General features: G+C 59.0%; 1 protein-coding gene across 1 annotated transcript in view; it reads right to left on the bottom strand.

Moving 5' to 3' along the window:
- Positions 1–26,725, bottom strand: part of CACNG4 (calcium voltage-gated channel auxiliary subunit gamma 4) — a 50,944-nt gene that overhangs the window by 3,669 nt on the left and 20,550 nt on the right. The window contains exons 2-3 of the mRNA XM_020875697.2: positions 6,435–6,518; positions 2,520–2,660 (exon numbers count right to left, since the gene is read on the bottom strand). Coding sequence (XP_020731356.1) covers positions 2,520–2,660; positions 6,435–6,518 — 225 coding nt within the window. The remainder of the gene's footprint in view (positions 1–2,519; positions 2,661–6,434; positions 6,519–26,725) is intronic.

Genomic DNA, 26,725 nt, shown 5'->3' with positions numbered 1-26,725 from the left:
GACTTCTTTAGGGGTCCACACTTTGAGAAACCTGACTGCTTCAAAGAGGAGAGAGAATGTCCATGCCCCCTCCCTGTCCTGGGCCATGGTGAGGAGGAGGGGCCGACTTCTAAGGAGACCCTAAACACAGGCTCTGCTTCCCAACACGCATGCAGCCATACACACACATACACATGCTCCACACACACCCCCCACTCAGATACACACACACATTCATACACTCACCCATATACACACACACACCCCCCCTCAGACACACATACTTACACATGCTCCTCACACACACATATTCCTCCTCAGATACACACACACTCTTCACACACATCCCTGCTCAGATACACACACACACACACACACACACACTCAGATACACACACACATATGCTCCTCTCACACACACACATTCACACACTCACCCATATACACACACACATCCCCCCTCAGACACACATACATACACATGCTCCTCACACACACACATTCCTCCTCAGACACACACACACACACACACATCCCTGCTCAGACACACACACACACACACACACTCTCAGATACACACACACATATGCTCCTCTCACACACACACATTCACACACTCACCCATATACACACACACATCCCCCCTCAGACACACATACATACACATGCTCCTCACACACACACATTCCTCCTCAGACACACACACACACACACACATCCCTGCTCAGACACACACACACACACACACACACTCAGATACACACACACATATGCTCCTCTCACACACACACATTCACACACTCACCCATATACACACACACATCCCCCCTCAGACACACATACATACACATGCTCCTCACACACACACATTCCTCCTCAGACACACACACACACACACACACATCCCTGCTCAGACACACACACACACACACACACTCTCAGATACACACACACATATGCTCCTCTCACACACACACATTCACACACTCACCCATATACACACACACATCCCCCCTCAGACACACATACATACACATGCTCCTCACACACACATATTCCTCCTCAGACACACACACACACACACACATCCCTGCTCAGACACACACACACACACACACACTCAGATACACACATGCGTATTTCCTGCCCTGGAAAGAGACAGAGCCTGAAGCGGGGAGCAGGAAGAGCACGAGATGGCAGCCCTAACCCTGGCCAAGAGGTTCTGAGCCTGACCCTGAGCTGCTGTGGCCCCAGTTCTATGAAAAACGCGAAAGTCACCTTCTGTCTCCAAGAAAAGCCATGAGAGGAGATGGGGCTGGGGATGACCACTGGGACCTGTGTGGGCCAGGCACCTGGCAAGGCCCCGTGCCCGCAGTGAGGGAGGCATGGCCTCCTCTCTGTGTATCTGAGTGGGGGGTGTGTGTGGAGCGGTGACCGGTTCTCACTGTCTGCCTCAGGGCACCCCGGGCTGGCTTAGGGTGCAGAGACTGGGTGCAGGGAGCGGACGGGCCTGGGCCGAGTCGGGCCTCGCGCTCACCTCTTCCCTGTGTGGCTCCTCATCACCAGGCTGCTTTAATAGAAAAGGCTCTTTGAGAGGAAAATACCACTGTTAGGACAATGCTGAGAGCTGTGATGACAATTTAGGGAAGAGTTGCTGCAGTTCCTTAGGTTTCTGGCATCGATCTACTGGAACGAGTCCAAGAAATCAGGTGTCCTGTTCCAAGAAGCAGCCCTGGGACCTTGGCTGGACTATTCTCCTCACTCCTGGGGGCTGCTTGGGGTCCGGAGGAGGTCATGGCCGAGCTGAGCCCCTCAGATGCCCCCTCCCTGCCCACATCAGCACCTCAGGCCCACCGCCTTCTCCACTGGACAGGGTCTTCTCCGCGTCTGCAGCGGTGAGGCGTGCAGTGTGCTGTCTGCAGCTGGGCTCAGACGAGCGAGTGTAAAGCCATTTTGGAGCCGCCGGGAAGGGAGTGGTGTCCCTTGGCCAGGAGACGCGGGCAGCCAGGATAGGTGGGGGAGGCTTCATCCCTAACCCTAACCCCTCGCCTCCTTGCTCACCCTGCCCTAGGCATGCTGGCTTCTCTGCTTCTGCACCCTCCCTGGCCGTGTGCCCCTCACCTGTCTTTATGTGGGCAGCTCCTTCAGGGCTTGGCTTCTGAGAGTCCGAGTCCCTCCCTGACCCCCGCCTCAGCCAGGCTCCCCTGAGACAGGCTTGTAAGGCACCCCTTTGTGGCATTTTGCATACCTGGACTTGCTATTATTATTTTTTATTGAGGTGGAGTTCATAGAACATAAAACTAACCCTTTAAAGTGCACACTTCAATGTCATTTAGTACAACTACCACCTGTATCTAGTTCTTGATCATTTTATCATTCCAGAAGGAGGCCTGATACCCACTGGGCTTCTGCTCCCCACTCCCTGTCCGCCTCCTGGACTGCTGATGTGAGTTACCCCCGGGGATTTTACCATCTGCCTGTCTGCCCCCCTACCCCCGGGTGAGTGCAGTGTGCAGTGGGGACCCAAGCAGACAGCTCACCTGCGGCCACGAAGAGGATGCCAGCGCTGAGCACGATGTTGTTCTTGCGGCTGTAGAACCTGCCGGCGCCAATGCAGAGCCCGCCGAGCAGGAGCAGGACGGTGCTCAGGATGGGGAAGACGCTGGAGGCACGCACGATGCCTGGCGGCAGAGACAGAGCAGAGAGGCCATGAGGCCGGCCCTCCTCACCGGCCCGCCTGGGGGACACGTGGGAGCCCCCGACCGTGAAGTTTCCCCTCCAGCCCCATAGACCCAAAGCAGGGAGGGAGTGATGTGGGGGACAGGCTGCACCAGCAAGTGATGGCCCCGGCCTGCGGTCACTCCCCTGCATGCCAAGTGGCCTGCAGTCACCTCTGCCTGGGTCTCTCCTAGCCTCTCCCTGGGTGTGGGTCACACTTCTGCCAGCCAGACAGGAGGAGAGCCCCTCAGTGCCCCCAGGGAGGCCACTGGGAACGCTGCGGAGCTCCCCTCACAGCCTCCTCGCTAGTGGCAGTTTATTGCGGTTGCCCTAGGAAAAGAACACGCTGCCTTGCCAAGGTTGTGTGAGAATCTGTGGAATGAGATACACAGCACTTAGTAGGGCCCCAGGGGATACGTCCGCTCTTGGAGCGCCTGGCTGGGAGGAAGGGCAGGGGCGGGGGAAAAGGAGCCCTGAGCTCGCCTCCCAGCCCCCTGGAAAGGCGGCCCATGGGACTGGAGCGCTGGCAGGCGCCCCTCGAAAGCCAGCTGAGCGGGTTTGCTGCTTTCAGCCTCTGAAGGCAGCGCTTGTCTCCCTGCTTGTAAGCCCACCAGTGTGTGCCCTGTGGCACAGAGAGTGGTTTGTGTGGGGCATCAAACGAGGCTCTTCTCTCTGCCACCGCCCCCACCCCCCGCCTTCTTGCAGCCGCGGCCCTGGGGGAGGTTTCTTGCAGGCTTCTGAAACGCTCCTCTGCTGTGCGCTGGCCAGCACGGCGGCTGGGGCCCTTTCGAGGCCTTGGTGCTGCGGGGCTGGAGGCGTGGAAGCCTGGAGCCTCTAACGTCGCCGAGGTTGGCCGGGCCCAGAGCCGTCGTGCACCCCGCTCGCCTGCATGTGAGGGCCGTCCCTCACCACGTGGGCTCATCTGGAGCGCTGGACATGCAGGTGCCAACTGAGGTGCAGGCTGGGTCTTGCACAGAGCAGCGCTGATGTCCAGCCCACTCCTGGCCACATCCGGCCCTGGCAAGGATCTGCGTCTGGCCAGAGGCACACGGTGGGCTCCGACAGCCCTGACACCAGCTCTTTAAGGTTAGCACAGAAACCACCCACCGAGCCTGAAATGCGGAACCTGGGAAAGGGGGGGCCAGGCCCAAGGCAAGGAGGACAGGGACTCCAGAGGCCAGTGGGGCGGTCAGGAGAGACATGGCAGGGGATCAGGGACACAGATCGGCTGGCTGCAGTGCCCAGGACCTTGGCCTGTCCCGGAATATTACCTACTTCCTCTGCCTAGTTCTTCCTTAGCCTGCTTCCTAAGCTCACGGGTACCTGCTCTCTGGAGCTCAACTTCAGGGCCAGTTCTCGCTGTTTCTGCAGCCTTTGAGGGGAACACCAGCCCTTTGATGGAGATCAGCTCTGCCCTCCGCACTTCACCAACACTCGAGGTCACAGTCCTGGAGCCAGCACCCTTTTCTTCCTCAGGCTCCTTAAAGAGCCCGCCCGTCTCCCCACAGCGCATGATGGAGGAAGCACTTCCTTGTCAGGTCAGCTTCCATCACTGGCCCGGGCACCCTGAGGGGCTTGTGGGCAGTGAGCCTGGCCCCAGGCACCCTGGGGGCCTTGCGGGCAGTGAGCCTGGCCCCAGGCACCCCGAGGGGCCTGCGGGCAGTGTGAGCCTGGCCCCAGCACCCCGAGGGGCTTGCAGGCAGTGAGCCTGAGGCCAGGGAGTGAGTGGGGAGTGAGTGGGCGGCACAGGCTCGGTTTGCCCCTCCTGGTCCTCGGCCACCTTTCTCCCTCCTGCTCTGGGCCTTGGGCAGCTGACACCAGATCACTGGGGTCCCCTCACTCCACTTTGGAGACATTACTGCCCTGGCTTCCTCCTGAGGATGAGGACGGGGGCTAGGTAACTGTGTTCCTCTGTCAAGCCACCCTGCCTGGTGGCCCGGGCCTCACAGCTCCTCTGGTCCAGGCACCCGTACCTGCCTCAGTCGCCCGCTCAGGCCAAGGGCCAGGGGTCCTTCTGCTGCTACTGCCTGTGTGCTCACCACCCCTCCCCCATCCCTGCACATCTTTGTAATTAGTCCTTCACTAAACACCCTTCCCTCCACCTGTCTGAGCATCTCCTCTGCTTCTGGTGGGGACCCCAGGAAACCACACGTCTGACCTCTGGGCTGACGTGTCATGGGGCCCATCCAGAGACCCCAGCCCTCTGGGGACCAGGGTGGGGGCAGGGCAGGGAGTAAAGGGGAAGAGCCAGTGCCAGTTGCCCTCAGGCAAGTTCAAGCAGGAAGTGGGAAGGATCGGATGCTTCTCTGGTCCCAAGATTGGATGCTTCCCTTCCCCACAGTCCCAAGGCCGGGCAGTGCAGCAGATCTGCCCCCAGAGCCTTGAGCACTGTCTGCCTGCCCTGGTGGGTTCTGAGTCAGGGCTGAGCACCAGTGGCCGCCCCAGATGGCTGTGCAGCCCGCACACTGCACACTGCAGCTCACGGTGTTATTCATGCCACAGTCTATGCCAATGATGTCCCCTAGTTGTGCAGTGTGCAACCTGCACAACCATCTGTTGCAGCCCCATGGAATAGCATGTGCTCAGTTCAATACTGACCCCCAGAAAGCAGAAAGAGAAGACAGGCGGGAAGAAGAGGGGAAGGGGAGGGGTAGGGATAGGAAGCAGATCCGGCGACATTGTTTCCGGTTCTGGCCCTGGACTCCATGGGAACCACATGCTGTTCTGCTTCACAAGATGACTCAGAACCAGAGTCCTTTCTCTTAGAAAAAACGATCCATAAGCAGGTGCAGAGTGAACTGTGTTCCCTCTGTGGACGCTGGTATCGATTCTCCATAAATGAAGCCAGCCCAGGTCCCGGGGGAGCATATGGGAGCAGCTCTGTGTGTGTCTGGGCTGATGTGGAAGGGGAAAATGACTTCAAAATCTTGCTGTTTTTCTGTTTCCAGGTTCCTCCCCTGGCTGAGGCTCCATCCTTCCTCCCAGGGAGGTAGCCACAGCCCGGAGATGAGATCTGGATTTGGGGCGTGGGGCTGGGTTTGTCCTCTGACTTCTGGTTCCAGTCTGGGGGCCAGCGCTGTCTCAGGACCTGGGCAGGGGGCTCGGGGCAGAGCTGGGGGCTCTGGATGGGCCCCATGACACGTCAGCCCAGAGGTCAGACGTGTGGTTTCCTGGGGGCTCCACCAGTTGGTGCTGGAGAGACTTGAGGCCCATGGACCCGAGGCTGGTCCCACAGGCTGCCTGGCACCCACCAGCTGTCTCAGTGTGCGATTTAATCTGACTTGTCAAGAATAGATTGCTGGGTAGGGGTGGGGAGGGGTGGGCAGGTCCAGTGCTGGCTGGGCAGTATCTTTGGGGTGTCTTAGCCCGCGAGGGATGCTGGGCCTGGGCAAGCCAACGTCTCTAACCTCCTTGCCTCAGGACCAGCTGTTGTGATCAAGTCCTTCAAAGACAGCCACCTGGAGCAGCCCCGGGCAGCGGGACGCCCCACTCTCCCCCCCCCAGGCCAGCCCCAGCCTGGTGTGTCCTCCCAGCCGGTAACCGCATGGGGGTGACCGGTGTGCCGCAGCAGGCCTCACCGCACCCCACCCCTGAACGCAGGGTCCCGAGTCAGAGGGGAGTGTCGGAGCACCCAGAGGCTGGCCCCTCTGCAGCCATGGGGCCCATCCTTCCTCCAGCGCCTGCCTGCCTCCCGTCCCCCATCCCACACACAGGGGGAGCAGGGTCCTGACACTCACGGAGGAGGTACTCCGAGCTGTCATGGTCATAATCGTTGTCCTCTGGGAAGTGGTTGATCCGAAAGCAGTGTCCTTTATAGATCCCTGGAGGAGCAGAGGAAAAGAGCCGTGTGAGCGTCCCGAGGGCCCCACCTCCGTAACCCAGACCCGTGTGCTGTGTGTGCCCGGCTCTGGGCAGGCCCTGGGCATGGGGGAGCAGACGGGCAGCCCAGGCATGGCAGGGGGCTCGGCAAGGGGGTCGGCGCACAGAGGGGGACCACTCCGCGGGGAGGGTGCCCACGGCTGGCAGCATCCCTCCACTGGTCCTGAGCTGCTGCCTTCAGGGCTGGGGTGCTGGCCTCCGGGGCCCCTGTGGGGCAGGCCGGCCTTGGGCAGGACAGTGGGGGACAGCTAAGGGTGTCAGGGATCGCACCCTGAGCGGGGCACGGTTCGATGGCACGCTCTGTGTGACTCAGGTGCGGATGACTTGATTACCTGCCTCATCGCTTCTGTAGAATGGGGGCAACCACTTGCCTCCTCCTGGGGATCTGAGCTGACACTGAAAGGCCTGCAGGTGCTTCCTGGCCCACAGCCATGGCTCAGGGGAGAGTGCGGCTATGGTCCCGGACATCACCCCCTTCACTCTGCGGGTCTCCCTCTGCGCTGAGAGGCTGAGCTGGGGGTGACCCTGAGCATTTGTGACAAGAGGGAGCAGCACCAGGCGGGCTGGTGTCAGGGTGGCCAGAGTGGGGGCTGTGGAGGCCAGAGGGGGCCACACCCGGTTCCAGACACTGGGGGGATGCCGTGCCAGTGTTTCCAGGCGTGGTGGGCGAGGTGGCGCTCTCTGCCCTTACCGCCTTCCCCTGCACATTTTTTGGGCTACTTTATTTTCGTTGCTGTTCAGTCGCTAAGTTGTGTCCAACTCTTTGTGACCCCATGACTATAGCATGCCAGGCTTCCCTGTCCTTCACTGTTACCAGGAGTTTGCGCAAACTCATGTCCTTTGAGTCAGTGATGTCATCCAACCATCTCATCGTCTACTTTATGGGTCTAAACAAAGTTCACAAAATCCCGCATGCTTGTCAGCGCGGTCAAACACTAAGAGGTTGACAGCAATCTCCCCCTCGCATCTGCTCTCCAGAGGTCAGCGGTCAGCCATGTATCTTCCCACCTCGCTCTCTGTGTTGCATGCCAGCCTGTGCACATGTCTGTGAGGCTCCCTGCTCTTAAAACACTGACCTTTTTCTTGGAGGTAATTTAGATTTACATGCAGTTGTAAGAAATAATGCAGGGAGACTCCGTGTCCCTGTTACTGAGTTTTCTCCAGTGATGACGTCACAACCTGGGTCCTGACACACTCATCAGGGACGCCCACCACCCTGAGGACCCCTCATGCCACCCACAGCCACATCCACTCCCCTGTCCCCAGCCTCTGACCCTGACCCACGGCAACCACCGAGATGACCTCCGTTTCTGTAAACGGAATCAGACAGTCTATAACCTGTGGGGACTGGCCCTTTCATTCAGCATAATTAAAGATCCACCAGTTGTGGTATCACCGTCTTGCTCCTTCTGACTGCAGGGCAATATTCCGTGGCATAGCTGTGCCACACTTTATGACACCGGATAATTTCCAACTAGCACGCCTGTGGTTTCCAGCTGTTTCTACTAATGCTGCTATGAACAGGTTTGGAGGTGAATCAAAGTCACACTTCTCTGGGCTAGATGCCTGGGAGTGCAGCCGCTAGGGGTCGTGATGCTGCGTGGTTGTTGTTAGAGACCGCCATGCTGACTTCCAGAACGGCTGTGTCCCCGATTTTGAAAAAGGGATAATACAACACACTTCACTCTGTCACCTACTCTTTTCATGTAATAACATATGCACACACCTCTCAAGGTCAATACCTATAGATTTAACTTTTTAAAAACTTGTTATTTTTAAATAAAAAATAATAAACTGATACTAATCCAAAAGTTGCTGAAAATCTTAGGAAACAGCAAAGGGACTAGAGGACTAACACTTGCTCCCACATTGATCATGCTAACACTGTGTTTTGGCAGAAATGAAAAAACCGTATATTTACATATTCAATATAATGTATATAAACCTGAAAAGAAAATAGGCTCGAAGCATTAGCTTGCGTACAGACTCGTTAGCTCCAGAGGCCTTTCCACTGCATTTCGCTAACCTCCACTCTGCATTTAGGGTACTATTTTCTATTAGGTAGAAATTTTAAATAGGAATCACACTGTCCAACATGTTAACATACTTTTTCACACATTATCTTAGGTGTCTGTGTCACCACGTGTGGTTACGGTTCATCATCCAGCCAGGGGGTGGGGGGGTGGGGACAGAGGGGCAGCGCTGCCAGCAAGGGAGGGGCTGGGAGGGGGCCTATGCAGGCCTTGGAGGTGCAGGGCCCTGGGGCTCCAGACTGTGAGATGACAGTGTCCCTTTGTTCATCATGGCAGCCCTGGGACCAACACAGGTGAGTGGCCATGTGAGAAGAAGCGCAACACTCCTGGTTCGCCCGTCGGAGGCCAGCCTTGCAAGAAGGTGGACAGACGTGTGGGCCTTCCCGCTCCTCCGCCAGCTGCGGGGCCCCCAAGCGATGTCCAGGGATCCGTATGTACTGCAACTGCAGAAGGGTCTTCCTGCTGGGCATGCGGCGAGACACCCAAACTCTCAGGCTCCCAGAACCCCTGGCACGGAGCCCTCCCCCACCCCGATCCCCCAGCCAGCGACGGGCACCTCTCCCCTCCCAAGGCATTCTGTGTCCAAACAGCTTTAACTTCAAATTCCCGAGAGGTCACTTGCCTCCATGAAACTCTATCCGAGGGAATTACATGTAACCTCTGGGAATAAAAGAATCCATCATCTATCATGTGTCAACCCTTCAAGTCATCAAAGAAAGGAACGGTGTCCGACAGGACAAAGGACCAGCTGTTTTTCCAGCCATCTGGGATTTGCAGAAAAGTAAGGACCAAGGCTTGAGGATGCATGGGAAGTGGTTGGCAAGCTGCCACAGTTGGGACCAGACTCGTCCCCTAGCTTGACCTTATCACAGGCTGGCAGCCCGACTGCACTCCCACCAGCCCGTTCCCCGTACCCCAGCCTAAAGAAGTGGGCACTGCAGAGAGCATGCAGGGAGCCTGCTAAGATTGCCCCCGGGCCCCCAAGGCCAGAACCTGGGTACTTCCCTCAGTGGATGTGCCCTAGGTCGTATCTCCCCATTTCCTTTAGCTGTTTCTCTATCAATGGCTCCAGCCCGTCTCCAGCCTCGCTCCCGGCTCTGGGTCACCCAGAAGCACAGCCCCCACAGCAGCCCCCACCGGGGCTAGGCCTGACACCCAGAGCCCAGGGCCCTGCCCCGCCCATCTCTGGATGCTGAGCTTCTGCTCTGGGACCTGCTGTCCCTGAGACTCAGGCTCTCAGCCTCCCCGCCCCCAACCTGTTTCTGTGGAGTGTTTAGTTCAAAGGATTTCACATTTATCCCTGTCGAATCCAATTTTGCTAGCGTCGGCCCCAAGGCACTTAACAGGGAGAAAATTAATGGCTGACGTGAGAAGAGAGAATGCCAGCCCAACTCCCCTCATGTGTGTCCTCTCTCGGTAATCAGGCTGTTTGCTGTGTTATCTATTAAGACGTGGGCTTCCCAGGTGGCGCCAGTGGTAAAGAATCTGTCTGCCAAGGCAGGAGACATCAGAAACACAGGTTCGATCCCTGAATCAGAAAGATCCCCTAGAAGAAATGGCAGCCCACTGCAGCGTTCTTGCCTGGGAAATCCCATGGACAGAGGAGCCTGGTGGGCTGCAGTCCACGGGGTCACACAGAGTCACAGAGTCACAGCAGAGTGTGTGTGCCCTTCGGCTATAAGTGGTGCATAGGGCGGAGGTTAATTTGGGGGTCCTAGATTGGCCAGGCCGCAGGAATACCAAGGCCCTCCCGGGGTCGTGGTCTCTGCTCCTGGAGACAAGTGGTTCTCTCCTTCTGGGGGTCAGGAGACCCCCATGTGAAGAGACCTCGTGGGACATGTGGCCTGTGATGAGTTATTCCTTCATCTGGTAAGACTCAGGACTCGGGTCTTGGGGAGCCCTCCTGCCCTGAGACTCCAGGAGGATTTTGTGAAGAAAAGGTTCAGGAATGCCTGCAGCGGCTCACGTACCCTTTCTCTACATCCATCAAGTCCCAGGTATTTCTCCAGGCACAGGAAATGTCTGGAAAGAAATATCCTAAAATGTGCCCATTGTTTTGTCTCTGAGTGAATTCAGATTTTCATCTTTACATTTTGTTTGTATTTTGTAAATTTTCTACAATGTCTGAAAATGAACCAGTGAGGTTTCTTGAGAGAAAGAAAGGAAACCAGGTCTTTGACTCTAAGGAAAGTGTGGCTCTGTGTCTGCACTGACCGCAGGGCCGCCAGCCGTGGAGGCTGGAAGGGCTGTGACTGTAGCGGTCATGAGTGCGGGTGAGTCTCCCGGTTCCTCCCCTCTGGACGGTCACGGTCCCACCCTGCGGTTGTGCCCTGGTGTACAGTGGGTGACCGGCCCCCAGGACTCAGGTGGTGATGGGCATCAGGACTCAGCGCTAAACCCAGGGCGCTGCAGGAAAGCCGGGAGAGCTGGTCACCCTGTGAGTCACTCCACAACCAGCCTCCCGGGGGGGGGGGGGGGTCAGTGGTACCTGGGGGAGCCCTGGAGAAAAGAGCATCAGGTTGTGTGATGACCTCTCAGCCTGCGGAGCGTTTTCACTGTTGCTACCCCCGCGCTCCTCACGGACGCCCAAATGCCCACGCTCATCTCTCTGCCCACTTTTGCTCCTCAGAGCGGCCCCCAGCCCTGCGCAGTGTCACCTGCTCCTATTACTCTTGCCTTTGGTCTGTGGCACTGGGAAGGTCACCCAGGGGGACTGTACACACGCTCCCACGCTTGCAGAGCTAGAGGCTTGGGGATCAGGACCCCCACCTCTGGGGGGACCTCTGAGCGGGAGGGTGGGAGCCGTTGGGGCCCCTTCTGCCTGCTTCTGGGGGCGGGTCCCTGCAGGACCAAACCAGCGACAGGCAGCTCAGGCCCGCCCCTCACACCACTTTGGGCCCTGACCTGGGTTTCACCCCGCTGCCCCACTTCCACCCAGGACACTCCACCTGCAGGCGGGCCCTGGCTCAGGCTTAGATGGAAACCAGCCCTTCAGCCCTTCTCATCTTTGTAAAAAACACACCTTTGAGGATGCAAAGAGGAGGCTTAGAGATGTGGAAGCCCTGATCTCCCAAGCCCCGGGGTAGGGGCCCGACTCTGAGCTGAGTGTGGAAGTGCTGCTCTGGGCGAGAAGGAAAGCCTTTGCTCGTCCTGGAGAAGAGGCCTGGACGTCCTTGCAGGGCGGCCGCCCTCCTGTAACTGTGACCTCCCTGTCGGTGCAGGTGGGCTCTCCCCTCTCCAGCCTAGAGGAGGCAGGCTGTTGAAAACCACGGCCCAGCTCCTACAGAGCAAACCTGGCTCCTACAGAGCAGCTTGAGAAGTGGCATGGCCGGGCTGGACCTTCCTGGGGAGCCTCAGCTCGCTGGCTTGCGAGTGACTCCATGAGGCCCCGTTGAACCACTCTGACCTGCAGCGCTTGCATCCGACGTCCATGTCTGAGCCCCTGCCATGTGCTGGGTGCTGTGGGCTCAGCAGGGGCAGCGGACCCACCCAGGACCAGCCCTGGATGCTCACTGCCTGCTTCCTGGCTCATGGCTGCTCTGGGCTTCATGGCTACCTCTGCGTCAGGTCAGATGGGCTGTGTGGCCACTCCAGCAGGACGTGAGCAGAGGTGATGGGCATCCTTCTGGAGCGGGCTCTGGGCAGGTGCTGCAACCCTCCCCCAGACAGCCTCCTCCCCGCTCCAGTCGGCCCAGGGAATGGTAGAGCCACAGGATGGGCCAGCCTGGATCCCTGATCCCTTGCAGAGGAGGCCACCACGCAGAGGACTGCCCTGTTTGCCTCGTGGGCCGTAAGTCCTCATTGGTGTGTTTTGGTTGCAGCAATAATCAATAAGACAGGCACGGTCTCTGCTGACCTGGAGCTGTCCAGGTACACAGTCATCCAGTGACGACTAGGACGGGGGTCTGAGCGGGGAGCCCAGAGTTTCCGAGAGCGTGTGACCCGAGGCTGCAGAGCAGAGGTCAGATGGCTTCTCCTCGACTGGAAGACGGGAAATGTCTTCACAGCCTTTCGGAGCTGAAGTGGAGCCCGAGGAGCCCTCGTGGTCGGAGCATTTTGAAGAGGATCAGCCCTGGTGAAGTGGAAGGTGAATCAGTAGTTTTAAACTCACTTCCTGGAGACGCCCGCGGACCAGCCTGTGCTCCAACTGGGGTCTGGGGAGGAGCCCTCCATGTCTTCCCCACAGCCTAGTGCTTGGGATGCAGAGCCTGGGTGCCTGAGCCCAGAAGAAGATTCCCTTGTGGTCTTGTCTCTTCCCAACCCGGGCCTTTAGGTCACTGAAGCACCTGACCTGTTTGGGGTCGGTCTTCCTTGATGTTGAGTGGCTTATCCACTCAGCCCTTTGCCCACTCTTTCCTTTAGTTTAGAGTCTATCTGTTGATGCTGGGCCCTGTGGAGCCCAGAGCCTCAGTCCAACTGGCAAGAGCCCACCACTAGCTGGGGAGGCGAGTGTCCACGTTGCCGTGGAACTGGGATTCAGGGTACTTCATGCTCCAGGGAGGCAGCGGCGGCGGGGTGTGTCAGGCATGAGGGCTGAGCGCTGGACGGTGCTGGGCATCCCGGGGAGGGCTGCGGCCCAGCAGAGCTGAGCAGTGATGGTGGGGGCCCCAGAGTCACGGCTGGGGTGCACCTCTCGAGGAGAGCTGTGTGAGGAGGGCAGGCGGCAGGACGGTGGACTTAGGCTGACAGAAGTGGGTGGTGCAGCCGCCACAGGGTGGCCTGGATTCAAGGCAGTCTACTCCGAGGTGCCTCTGTGACTCTGACGCTGGAGAAATGTCCCCATGAACGCAGGGACTTCTCGCTCCTAATGGCCAGGCATGTCGCTGATTCTATTCCCAGCCTGGCTCAGTGGAGATTCGACCTGTTACATGAGAGGGCCTCTTGGGCATCTTATTTTAGTCCCTGAGGAGCCCAGCTGCCCAGGAGACGGCTCCCCCGGGATTAACAAGCTCTCCCTTCATCACTCCCCTTGAGCTGCAGCACCTTGTGAGGAGGGAGGCGCTTAGAGTCGGCAGCTTCCTGCAGCTGCCAGACCGACCAACCATTGCAGCCTCAGTCTCCATGGTGGTCAGCAGGGTGGGGGGAAGTTGGGGGACTGCAGATCGGTCGGCCTCAGCCATTGCTCACAGGCAGCCATGAGCAGAGCTTGTCTTGAGCAGGGATGGTCCTCAACTTGAACCATTTCAGATCCAAAAGACAAGAATGGGTTCTAATGACACCTGGACCTCCCTCGGCTCTGGCCTGTAAGCAGGTGGTGGACAGGCCTCTGAGAGATGCTTCTTGTCTGCCCCAGCAGGCTAGGGGAGTGTATTAAAGAGCAGAGATGTCATTTTGCCAATAAAGGTCTGTATAGTCAAATAATCTATGGTTTTCCCAGCAGTCATGTACTGATGTGAGAGGTGGACCATGAGGAAGGCTGAGCGTCAAAGAACTGATGCTTTTGAGCTGTGATGCTGGAGAAGACTCTTGAGAGCTCCTTGGACAGCAAGGAGATCAAGCCACTCGATCCTAAAGGAAATCAATCCTGAATATTCATTAGAGGGACTGATGCTGAAGCTAAAACTCCCACACTTTGGCTACCCGATGTGAAGAGCTGACTCATTGAAAAAGACCCTGATGCAGGGAAAGATCAAGGACTATGATGGGGGTGAAGAGGACGGGATGGTGGGATGGCATCGTTGACTCAGTGGACATGAGTTTGAGCAAATGCGGGGAGATGGTGAAGGACAGGGAAGCCTGGCGTACTGCAGTACACGGGGTCGCAAAGAGTCGGACACGACTGAGCGACTCAACAGCCCTGGCCAGGGATGCTGGGTGCATGTCTGGTCCGAGCTGGACCACTTCCTGCAGGTGCTCGGATGCTCCCTTCAGAGTCCGGATTACGGATCCGAAGCAGAGGGCACCCAAGGGCGAAGCGACTGCCTTTGGGGAGCTCGAGCATGGGGCGTTCTCGGGTGTTTGGGAGGCCAGCCTCAGAAGCTGTGGGCTCTCCCCATCCTGGTCTTGGCTGCTAAACTCTTAATTCCACGGAAGCCTCCACATCCTTCCAATAACGTCCTCCTTTGGGGTCAAGTCAGAATTTGGTTTCTTGCCCCAACCGGCCACACCTTCATCAGAGATTCCAACCCAGCTCTTGGGGCCTGGGTCACGTGTCATTCCTCAGGGCACATGTGCAAGGCTTTTCTGAGACATAGAGGTGAGCGCAGGTTCCCGGGAGCCCACGGGACCTGGGGGGATAGGAGGCATGGTATCTGGGGACGGGAATACAGAGCGTCAGCCCCAAGGCTCCGGCGTGGAAGCTGTGTGGCCCGTGAACTTCAGCCTCTTGAGATCTCGGTCAGCTGGGGAAGCCCTCGCTGGGTCAGTTCCCGTCTGTAAGGTGGGGACCCCCGCAGCGAGAAGGTTCCCGTTGTCGGGGGCGCTCCTCTGTCCCCACCACACAGCACCCTCTGACTTCCGAGGCCCCAGTCCCCTCCCACCTCATGCTCCCCCCACACACTGGAAGGAAGACCTGCCGAGCAGCCAGGACCCCAGGGCTGCCCCTGCTCACCCGCTCCCCGAGGCCCGGCTGTCTCACGCCCAGCTTCTTGGCGCAGGTGCGGATGGGACCCCCGCGTCACACTCTCGCCACCCGCCGCCCTTGTCTCTTTAGGCAAGTGCCCCAGGGACCCAGCCCAGCCTTGGCCTCCTCCAGCCCCTGGCTCCAGAGTGCAGGTTGTCCAGGGCTTCCTGCCGAGATTCATAACTGAACGGAGCAGGGAGACTTCCCAGAGCTCGCTCGTCCCGCACAGGGAAGCAGGCGTATAGTTACTGTCTCTGTGAGTTCTCCGCTTGAATCTGCCCGATGGCTCGGCTCAGATGAAATCTCCATACCAGGCTCCAGGGCTTTCTTCTTCTTCTTTGTTTCTTTCTTTCCTTTAGTGAGCAAACATGGAACTCCAGAGGCGAAATGGCTCTCTGCAGAGCCCAGGCGTTCCTGTTGGTCTGGCTTCACGGACCTTGGGAATGAAGGCTGGGGTGAGGGGGTAGGGTCACGACCTCCAGAAGGAGTGCTTGGGCCCATCCACGCCTCGTGCTAACGTCCCACACGAAGAACCCGATGCCCGTCTCTGCAGGGACAGGCCGGCTGGCCTCTGGACTCCGATTCAAGGCTGTTTGGCCATCCCTGCGGCCCGCTCCGGGGCTTGTTCACAACCGGGAGAGGGTTTGCCTTTCTGGAGACAGCTTCGACTGTCAGAACTCAGTGGGGAGGGGGCCTTGTGCTGCTGGCAAGCAGCAGGGGGAGGCCAGGGGTGCTGCTAAACAGTATAGAGGACAGCATCCCCCCAACAGTGACACCACCCCAGCTGTCGACAGTGCCCAAACCCTCCCTCCCCAAGCCCACGGCAGACATTGCGAATCTATTGCCGGGCTTTTCTCCCCATCACGGTCTAAAGTCCTCTCAGCGCAGCCCTCCACGCAGAGGCTATGAGTCAAGACCAGACCTTTCGATCATCCCAAGGCCAGACACCGCAGAGACGGGAGGCTCTGAAGTCACCCTGACGGCCGAGTCTGGCTCTGAGGTCACCGCTCACTGCGTCGTCTCAGGTCCTGGGTCATCACTGAGCTTCCTCTGCCCCGTCTGTGGGATGGGGATTGTGACTGGGAAACCTTCAGAGGGCTGTTCAGGGGCTCCCACAAGGCAATGCCAGCTGTAAACGTCCCAGAGCCCAGGATGGCCTGTGAGCTGATTCGATAATCAACTGTGGTGCCAGAGGCAGCTGCCCGTCAGAAGGCGGAGGCCAGCTTCGTGCCCTCCCAGGATGGCCTTGGACTGGGCCTCCGACTCCGCCATGTCCTCCTGTGCCCGCGACGTTGCAGCTCAGAATGCACAAGGCCCTGACTCTCAGAAGGCCAGGCCAGATGACCGCTGCCCTCAGTCCCGTGACCGATGGACCGACAGGCAAGGGCTGGCTGCCACTGGGTGCTGGCTCCCTGCAAAGCCAGTGCTAAGCTTTCCCATTGTCTCATTTACACCTCAAACTATCCTATGAAATAGGAGCCCCTATTTTACATGCAAGGCAGCTGAGGCTTGAGAAGGCAGGTAAGCTCCCAAGGCCGAACACCCACCTGCTCCTGTCTGATCCAACTCTGCTTCTGAGCTCCGCCCTCGGGGCCAGCCCGCTCCCAGTTCTGAGATGGGAGACGAGAGAGGCAGAAGCAGCCCACGTCTGGGAGGCCCCCAGGGCCTCCTGACACCAAGGGGGTGCGTGTCCACCCCCTGAGTCTCCTCAGGCTGGGAACAACTCTTCCCGGCAGCCAGAGACTGCGTTCAAACCCAGTTTTCAAGACCCGCCCCTGTAGTCTGAAGCTCCAGGTTCCAATTCTCCCACACCTGCTGGAATTGGGGCTGGCAGGGCGCTCACTCGGGGGACACCAAGTTGTAGGTTTGCTGCTCACAGATGGGATGCAGAGCCCCCAGCTAAGCAGCGCCCTGTCCCTCTGTCCCCAACCCCCGGAGCACCAGGGCCAGCCTGTGCCCCGTCCACGTCAGCAACTTTCCAGGAAAAGCTTCTCGACTTTTGTTAACTTCCATTCTGTTTGGAACCAGAGAGCACCAGTCCCCACCCCCAGGAGCCTCCCCATCTCCGCCCTGGTGCTGGCAGAGCATTTCCAGACCCACAGCCATCCAGCCCCCTCGCTTCTAGTGGCACCCCCACTCTGAGGGCCTGTGAGGGCCAGCGGGCGCTGGGCTGTGGTGGGGAGCGGGCCAGCATCTCTGCCAGGGCACCTGAGTGCGGGGGAGCCTGTAACCTGGTCAGGAAAGCTGCCCAAGGAGCTGGCACTCGAGCTGAGCCCCAGAGGATGAACAGGAGTTGGTTATGAGCACAGCCTGGAACCAGCAGAGGGGATGGCTCAGCGGAGGCTCGGGGGCAAGAGGGCAGGGGGCGCAGCAACGCCAGGCAGCGGCTGGAGGTGGAGGGCAGGGAGGAGACTGGAGGTGGGGCCGCCAAGTCAGGGAAACTTGAGGTGTTGGGCCAGCCACCATATGGGCTTTTGGAAGGTCTGACCCTCCCCAGGGTGGGGCAGGATGCAGTTGGAATCCAGGCTCCGGGATGAAAGCCTCACTTGGGGGCACATGCTGGTGTGACGCGGGGAGCACAGGTACCTTATCCATCTCCAGACTGACCGCAGCCCTCCCCCCCAAGAAAGTAGCCTTGGTTTAGGGACGCATGTGCCCCTCCAGGCAGCCTTCCTGGGCGGTCTGTGCCCAGACTTCCCAAGGACCTGCCCACCAGCCCTCAGTGGCCCTCCTGTGTCCCCTCAGTCGGTTCCACAGGCTAGGCCCGCGCCCGGGCTCTGTTCTCAGCTGGGCTCCAGGACAGATGCCCTTTCCTGGCTCCAGGCCCTTTAATTCCAGGCACAGTTCAACTTCCCTTCCTGTCCTCCTGGAGGCTGGAGTGAGGCCTGGGGCTTTTGCTTTCAGGCAAAAGAAAAAAGGAAACAAAATGTAAAAGCCAGCTTCCCTCCCTCCAGGGCATAGCAGGGCTGGCTGGAGTTGGGGCGAGGGGGGCCTTGGTGGGCTGGGACCCTGCAGCCTCAGCCCGGGAACGGAGCGGAGAGGAGCAGTGCTCCTTGTGAGCCAAGCAGGCCATTTATGGGGAGGATGACAGTTAACGGGAAGCCACAGTGCAGCTCCTCCCCAGGAAGCAGAGACACAAAGCAGGAGAAGAGGCTGGAGATGCACGCAGCGCGACTCTGCTCCAAGGGGCTGGGTGAGGCTGGCGAGCGGCCCTGGTCATCACCTGATGAGGAAGCGGCCAGTGTCTGGACATCACCCAGCCTTCTCTCATCTCTGAGGTTCCAGTCTCTCACCTCCGTCTCAGGCCCATTGAGAGTTGGGGGAGGAACCAGCCCCTTCCTAGATCAGCTGTTTGAAGCCTGCTCCCTGGAGGGCGCCCCTGGACTGCCTCGAATCACAGCCTCCTCCTTCCTGACAGTCTGCAGATGCTCCCCTTTCTTGCCAGACTTTGGAGACGCCAAAGGATGAACATCTGCAGAGGTGACCATAGAGGGTCGATGAGCAGCTGCTCCCACACTAACCACCCCCGTTACCAGGATAACTACCGCTGTCACCAGTAGCTAATACTTATCACTTAACATTTATCATTTGGTCCTCACTACAAACCCTCTCCTGCGGGGGCTCTATTATCATCAGCTCCATTTTACAGATGGAAAAACTGAGACCCTGAGTGGTTAGTGACTTGCCCAGGGCTGCCCAGAGCTGGCAGTCGTCTCTCGAAGCCGGAACCCACTCAGCCTTCCCTGTCCGTCACACTCTGCACGACACGAACGCACAGGAACCAGCTGCCCAGGCAAGGGCTACGGGGCCCAGCCCGGCAACGATGTGCCACCAGGAGCACCTGCTTCTCCCCGGCCTGTTCCAGACCAGGCGCCCAAGTGGGGGAGATGGGGGGTGTCTCTTGGAAATGTGTGCCGAGGGCTCTGGAGGGGTGGGGGAGGCAGAGCCCCGAGAGGGAAAGGAGCTGGAAACGGAGTGGAAGGCAGGGAGGGGACTGGACAGGTCCCCAGGCCTGGCCCCTGGTGAGCTCAACCCTGGGCTGCTGCCTGGGGGGCGGGGGTGGGGGCGCACACCCAGAACCCATCGGGCTCAGAAAAGCACCCGAGGGTGCACCTGAGACCTGCAGGGAGGACTCCCCGCCCCGGGGCCCCCACAGACGTCCCCAGCAGTGGCTCTGTGTGCGGGGCGGATGGGAGCGCGCTGGGCCCTGACTGTGGAGGGAGGTGGCCCCACCCCTCGCGTGGTGTCCTCCTGGTTTCTGCGCCTCCCCCGCCCCGCCTGCTCCTAACCCCCAGACGGTCCCTGCGGGCCCTCCCTTGGGCCCCTCCTCCTTGGAGGGACTGGCGCTGCTGCCCGGCTTCCTGTACGAACGCCCCCGATGGCGCTCCTCTCCCCAGGTTCTCAGCACTGCCGGTCCACAGCTTCCCCACTGCAGACTGAGCCTGTGGCTGCCGTGGACACCGCTGTCCACAGGGACCCGCCCTCCTCCGGCGGGGGCCTCTCTCCGCCCACCCCCCCCACCCCCGAGCCCATCCTGTGCTCCTGCTCTCCTGGCCTCCCCATCCTGCCAGTAATTCCTCCGTCAGCCGATCTGCAGCAGCTTCACCTCCTAGGGAGCTTCAGACTCTCCCCTCCGCACCCATCTGACGTTTCTCTTAACTGGCGCCCTTGTTGCTGCCTCCCCTGAAGGTGACTTGGTGACTCCGGACCTGACCAGGGTGCCATGGGGCTTCCAACCTCCCTGGGGACCAGGTCTGGGCCTGGCAGCCACCGTGGGCTGTTTCCGCAGACCCTGCACCCTGGCTGTCCCCCACCGACGCTGAGCTGAGCTGGGCTCCCGACTCCCATCCTGCTCTTCCGAACCATGTTCTGCTTCCCGCCCCTCCCCGACCTGGAGCTTTCAGGGAGCCCCCCATCATCAGGGCCAGTGCCACCCCTTCCAAGAAGCCTCCCGGACCAGCTTCCCATTCCTCATGAGGACCCATGATGCTCTGTGCGGCTTCCTGTCTTGTATTTAATTGTGTGTCCCTGAGTCAGGGAGGGTCTGAGGGTTGTCTGTCTTTGAATCTGCAGCTTCCATGATCCAGGTTGGTGAGATTGCATGAACTTCTGTCTCCAGAGGGGTTTCTGGGGGGCTGGGGGGTCAGGGGCACTGCTCTCTCCTGGCCCCTGGTTCCAGGCCCACAGGGAAGGTGGGCAGAGCGTCCAGGCTGCACTGCCCTCCACCCTCCTCTCCAGAGATGACCCCAGAACCCCCGCAACAAGGCCGAGAGGACATGCACGGCCTCTGCTCACGAGACGTAGGTGACAGCGCTGGTGTCACTGACCCCCATGGTCAACACGTCACCCCAGGAATCACGAGCCGATGGTAACGAGATGAATACGACTGTGCTCGCGGAGAATCCCCTGGAGATCCGCCCTCTGAGAACCACGGCTGGGATCCGGTGTGACCGGCTGCCAGACCAGCTCCATTTTAATCCTCTCCAAAACCAAAGGTTGAAGCGAGAGCCGCAGGAGAAAGGAAAACGCCCCAGGTCTGTCTGGATCCCATGTTCGACACACAACAGCCGTCCTAAATGCTAGAGTCCCGATGTTTCAGAAGCAACACCAGCGCCCACAAAGAGGTATGGACTCCAGGGTCCCGGCCTGCCGGGACTGGGGCTCAGAGCCCCCACTTCTCAGCTGACACCACGGGTGGCAGGGCTGTGGTCACGCACTCAGCCATCCCTCCCCGTGAGACCCGTATCCCGACACAGGATCACCACGTCCCTGGCGCCTCCGTCTGGGGACAGAGCCGGGCCGCCCACCTCCAGCCTCAAGTAATAGCCAGAGAACAAAGCTTGTTCAGCCGTGGCCGGCAGCCAGCGCCTTGTCCAGGGAGGCCTGAATATTTTACATCTGATGCCTCTGAGTTATGGGCTTTATACCTTTAGATACCAGAATAAACTTGACTTGAAATCGGCCCCAGGGGACATTTGTTAAAGAGAAATAAAGATGTTAGATGCAGTCTCAGATGCTTGCCTGCGCGGCCCTCACCGCCAGCACTCACGAGGCTGTGAATCTCTGGATAATCTGGGGAGAATGTCCCAGCCCTCTACATAGCAGTGCCCTGCCTCCCGGTCCGTCAGCAGCCCCTTCCTGAAACAGCGCCCCTTCCCTCACTCTCTGCCCCTGTGGCTCTGAGAAGGAAGGCAGGGAGGGGGGCCAAGTGTGGGGTGTGAGGGCCAGCTGCCCTGCTGTTCTGTTCGTTACTTGTTCCCATTTCACAGAGGAAACTGAGGCTCCCGGAAGCATTGTGAAGAGCAAGAGGCGGGAGCCAGGACCTCGACTCAAACGTGCGGCCCCAAAGTTGACGCTTTTTACTGACACAACACCCAGCTCACAGTCACCACGACCCGGCCACCAGGTCGCCTACTTGGCAGTCAGCTGAGTCTGTTACTGTTCATACTCAGCGAGGTGCTTTCCCCTCTGTGCCTTGTTTTCCGCTCCCAACAGACAGGATAACCCCAGCCCACTCCGAGGGTGAGGATGAGGGGAAGCGGCGAGGACCTTGGTAAGGGCCTGGCATGCCTTCTCCACGACTGCCTGCTCTGAGAGGCACTTTGTCATGCAGGCCCCGACCACAAAAGGCTTTTGTATTCAAATGACAGGACGTGCCCAGCTGCCTGTGTGTGGGTGGCAATAGGGAGGGGGATGGACAGGTGTGCCCCTGCCCTGCCCAGCCCTGCCCAGCCCAGCCCCGGGGGTGGGTGTGAGAAGCTGCCTTCTGCCCCCAAATGCACGCACTTCGCTCTGGGTGCAGAGGCGTTCGGGGTGACCTGCCGGCGGAAGCAGCACAGAGCAGATGCTGAGCCCGGAAGCCAGGGGCCAGGCCTGCCCAACCTTGCAGAGCCTCTCCCGCTCAGCCCTAATTCACAGAGCTGTTGCCAACGCTCATTAATAAATGATGGAAACTGCTCAGCAAATGTCGAGCCTGAAACGTGCTGTGTGGCTCCCACGAGCCAAGCCAGGCGGCCTCCAGGCTGTGAGGCGGGCAGAGAGCTCTCTGGGCCAGGGCAAGCCCGGCCCGGTGACCCCTGGCCAGCTGTGGACACGCGGGGCTGATGCTCATGGTGGTGGGCGTCCCCTTGGGGGCTTCCCTGGGATGGCGGGGGCCGACAGGTTCAGAGGACTGTCTGTCTGCTGATGGGGACAGAGCTGCCGTTGGAAAGGTCAGCCAGACAACGGAGAGGGAGGACACACAACCCACGTTAGGAGACATCTGCTTGTGGTCTGGGGTCTCGGGGGAGTGAGGTTTCAGGGTCAGAGGCCCCTTTCCCTTCCCCCATGTAGCTTGATTTGGGGAGACCTTCCAGAGGAGAGCAGGCACTCCCACAGGGGCCCCCTGGCGCCACCACCGACAGGGATTCCACCTTCCATAGGACATTCATTTGCTTGGGTCACGTTTCTATCTGGGGCCCCCCAGGACAGATCCAGGTTTTGTTGGGCAATTGGATGGGCCCTCTTCAAGAGAAAGAACACAAACTACAAACACACAGCTAGAATCCCGGCCTGGGAAGGACCTGTGCAAGGGAGCACAGGAACCTCGGGCTTCTTCAGCATCAGGAAAAGCCCACCTCGTGCTGATCTCCTCTGGAGAAAGCAGCGCAAACACTGCAGCCCCTCCCAGGAACCCCTGCCAGACCGGTGGTCTCCAAGTCAGCCTCCTGGGGCCTTGGGATGCCCCCAAAGGGTGCAGACACGCTCTTCCTGTCTGACCCTCCCCGCCCACCCGCGGTAGGGCGGCTCCTGAGAAGGTGGACGTGTGCTGGGTCCCTCGTGCATCTGGAGGACATTCTTTTTAGAGACAGACCCTGTGCCTGGGGGGTCAGTCTGGGTCGAACGCCTGGAGGAACGATGAACGAACGGGCTGAGGCACGGAGGGGAGGCAGCCTCCCATCGAGTCTGGAGGAGGGAGGGAGCTGAGTGGGTAGGTGGCAGGCCCTCGCCACCCCTCCCCCCACCCCCTGCGAGGACCCTCATCCAGGGAGGCGAGGCTGGATACGCAGGGCAGACGGGACCGCACCTCCGCGGCGCCTCTGACCCCTGACCCCTCGCGTCCACCTCAGGCCAGACGGGGCCCCGAACGGATGCGGTTCTGGCCCTCAGATGGCAGGACGCCTTACTGGGAGCCATCGCCGAACACGAGGGCAGGAGCTGCCAGTCCCTCTGTGGGGCTAACGCCCGGGGGGGAAGGGTGTTTAATGGGGTGGGGGTCCGTGCCCCGTCCAGGCCGGAAATCCCTGGTCCATATGGGACTCTCCTGAGGGTCAGCACAGAGAACGTGTAGATGGGGCCGAAGGCACAAGAGTGACCACACGAGAAAAGGCGCTTGCCACAGCCGGTGCCCGCCCACTGCCCGCCCACTGCCCTCCCCGCCCTCGCCCATGCACCGCCCACCGCCCTCCACGGCCCCGCCCACTGCCCGCCTCCCACTGCCTGCCCCGCCCCCTTCCGCACTCCCCGCCCCCGACCCCACCAACGCCCCTCCCCGTGGGATCTGCCCTCACACTGTGCAGACAGCAAGGCCTTCCCAAGGTGGCGGCTTCTTTGGGGGTCTCATTTCAGCTTCTCTTTCCACAGGAAACGCGAGGGAGTCTTAGGGCCTGGGAGCAGGGGAGGGGCAGCGGACCCAAGCGACACCCGGGCCTTCCTGCTCCAGGGCCAGGAGTCTCCCACGCGCTCTGCCCACCCCAACCCCGTCTTTTCCTGTGTGAAGGAGACACCCTGGCGAAGAGCGGGGAGGGAGCTGCCATTCACCGAGCTCCTAGCAACTGCGTTTGCTTGACGATTCCACAGATCTAAACCTCAGAGCACCCCTGGAGTCTAGCATTACCATCCTGCTATCATAAATGAGGAGGGTCAGATTTAAAGGGTGCAGGAGGAAATGTCCCAAGGTTGCCCCCGCGTCAGGAACAGAGCCCAGGCCCAAGTTTACGTTGGTCTCCAAGTCAAGTTCACCTGAACTTGGTAGTAGAGTCCCACCCTCGATGTGCTCCCCTTGAATGTGGGCGGCCCCTGAGAACAGGCTGGCTGGGTTGTGTTATATAAGACTGCACCAGGGCAGGGTGGAGGGGGAGAAGTCAGGGAGACACCCCTGCTGGCCTGGAAGAAAGCAGACCGCCTCCTGTGAGCCGCCATGGGGCCGTGTGGTGAAGAACGGTGGCTATCTCTGGATAATGGCTCGCAAGAGAACGGCCTCGGTCACACACCCGCCAGACACAAATTCTGCCAACAACCAGTGAGTTGGGAGAGGACTCCGCCCCAGGGAAGCATCCAGCCTGCAGACACCTCGCTCACAACCTTGGGAGACCCAAGGGGAGGATCCCGCTGAGCGGGCCAGACTCCCAGTCCAGGGACACTGTGAGATGGTCCGCTTGCTTTAAGTCGCTGAACTCGTGCTAATTTGTTAAGAAGCAGAGGAAACAAGGGCTTCCCAGGTGGCCCTAATGGTCGAACTTGCCTGCATATGCAGGAGACATAAGAGGTGTGGATATGAGGTGTGGGTTCAGTCCCTGGGTTGGGAAGATCCCCTGGAGGAGGGCATAGCAACCCACTCCAGTGTTCTTGCCTGGAGAATCCCATGGACAGAGGAGCCTGGCGGGCTATAGTCCCTGGGATCATAAAGAGTTGGACACAACTGAAGTGACTTAGCACACACGCATTATGGCACACAGAAAACAAATACATGTCTCATATTTCAGTAGTCCAGTCACCCTGGGGAAATTATCTCATTTCCTGAGACTCGTTTCCTCGGTTTCAAATAGGGTTCATGCTGACACCGTCCTCGCAGGGCTGGTGGAAGGGTCCGTGAGACAACACAGCCCACGTGGTGAGCTCTCAACACACAGTTGCTAACAAATTGCGTCTTTTATTCGAGGTTACCGCTTTTGGTGAGTAGCTTGGGCAATGTTTCAGGAGGCTGGTTAATTTGGTACCATATGTCCCCTACAAACTAACCTTCAAGTTCAAGCCGTGAACTTTCACAGATGCAGACGGGCATGCCAGCCGCTGTGTGCCTGCTGTGCACTGCACTACTGTACTTCTCAAGGTGCTGTGTAAGATTGAAGATGCTTTTATTCTTTGTGTTTGTTTTTATGTGTGTATTATTTAAGTAGTAGAGAAGTACTATAAGCCTATTACAGTACAGTACTATATAGCCGACTATGTGAGTTGGGTACCTAGGCTAACTTTGTTGGACTAACGAACAAATTGGACTTACAAACGTGCTCTTGGGATGGAGCTCATCTGTACGTAGGGAGCGTATCACAGCCGTCTGCCATCTGCAGGGCTGCATGATCTTCCCTGTGTTGATTTCCTAGGGCTGCGTAACAAAGCACCACAGGCTGGGATTAAAACAACAGACGTGTTCTCCTGCCCGCCCAGAATTGAAGGTGGGAGGAGAAGGGGGCAACAGAAGATGAGATGGTTGCATGGCATCACTGACTCAAAGGACATGAGTTTGAGCAATCTCCGGGAGATGGTGAAGGACAGGGAAGCCTGGCATGCTGCAGTCCATGGGGTCAAAAAGAGTTGGACATGACTGAGTGACTGAACAACAAACTAGAAATCCAAAATCAAAGTGTTGGCAGGGCCCTGCCCTCTGAAGGATCAGAGAAGAAGCTGTTCCATGACTTTCTGTAGCGTCCGGTGTTTGCCAGCAACCTGCTGTGCCCCTGGGCTGTCAGCCGTGTCACCCTAACCACGGCCTCCGTCCATGTGGTCTTCACCCTGTGTGTCTCTTCTCGTCCTCTAAGAATCTAGTCTGTTACCTTAAAGCCCATCCCAGTTATGACTTCATCTTAACTTGATGACATCTTAAAGGACCCTATTTCTAAATAAGGACTCACCTACAGGTACCAGGGTTAGGACGCTTCCATCTATTTTTTGGGGACACAAATTTAGCTCACCTCACGCCCGGGGCTGACAGGCGTTGGGAGGAAAAGTATCCCTTAACGTCGTCCTCTTCTCTTCTCATCTCCTGCCTTGCTAGTGCTTTCCAGGAGACAGAGCCAGAAACAGGAAGCCTCCACCCAGGACGTTCTAGAACATTCTGTCCTGAGAGCTGAAGATCCCTATGAGGCCCCCCTCCCACCGTGGGAACCTGGAGAGCAGTGGAGGCCTCGAGCGGTCCTGTGCTGCCTGCGGCAGGAGGAAGAGCCCATCGCAGCGGTGATGGGAGGCCAGGGGCCAGCGGCGGGCTCGCAGGAGGCCCGGCCGACCTTTGAAGTCAACAGGCGGCTGATCTCTGCCGGGGGAGCTGGGCTTCTGAGGGAAACAGAAAGACTGCCTCCTCACTTCAAAGGGAAGCCAGGCTGCAGGCTCTAGCCACCTTCTCCCCTTTCCACAGCTGCACGTCCTCTTGCCCAGAGGGCAGTTCAGAGGAGCAGGTCACACCCGTCCAGCGGCTCAGATGGGCAGCCTGGCTGCGTCACAGGCCCGTGAAGGCGGCTCTGAGCCCTGGGCCTGCACCCAGGGCGGCACTTCCATTGCCGCGAGGGCCCGGGACGGGCTG

This window comes from Odocoileus virginianus, chromosome 17, assembly GCF_023699985.2.
Source record: "Odocoileus virginianus isolate 20LAN1187 ecotype Illinois chromosome 17, Ovbor_1.2, whole genome shotgun sequence".
Lineage (NCBI taxonomy): Eukaryota > Metazoa > Chordata > Mammalia > Artiodactyla > Cervidae > Odocoileus > Odocoileus virginianus.
Note: the sequence above shows the minus strand (reverse complement) of the source record. Positions and strands in the feature narration are given on the sequence as shown.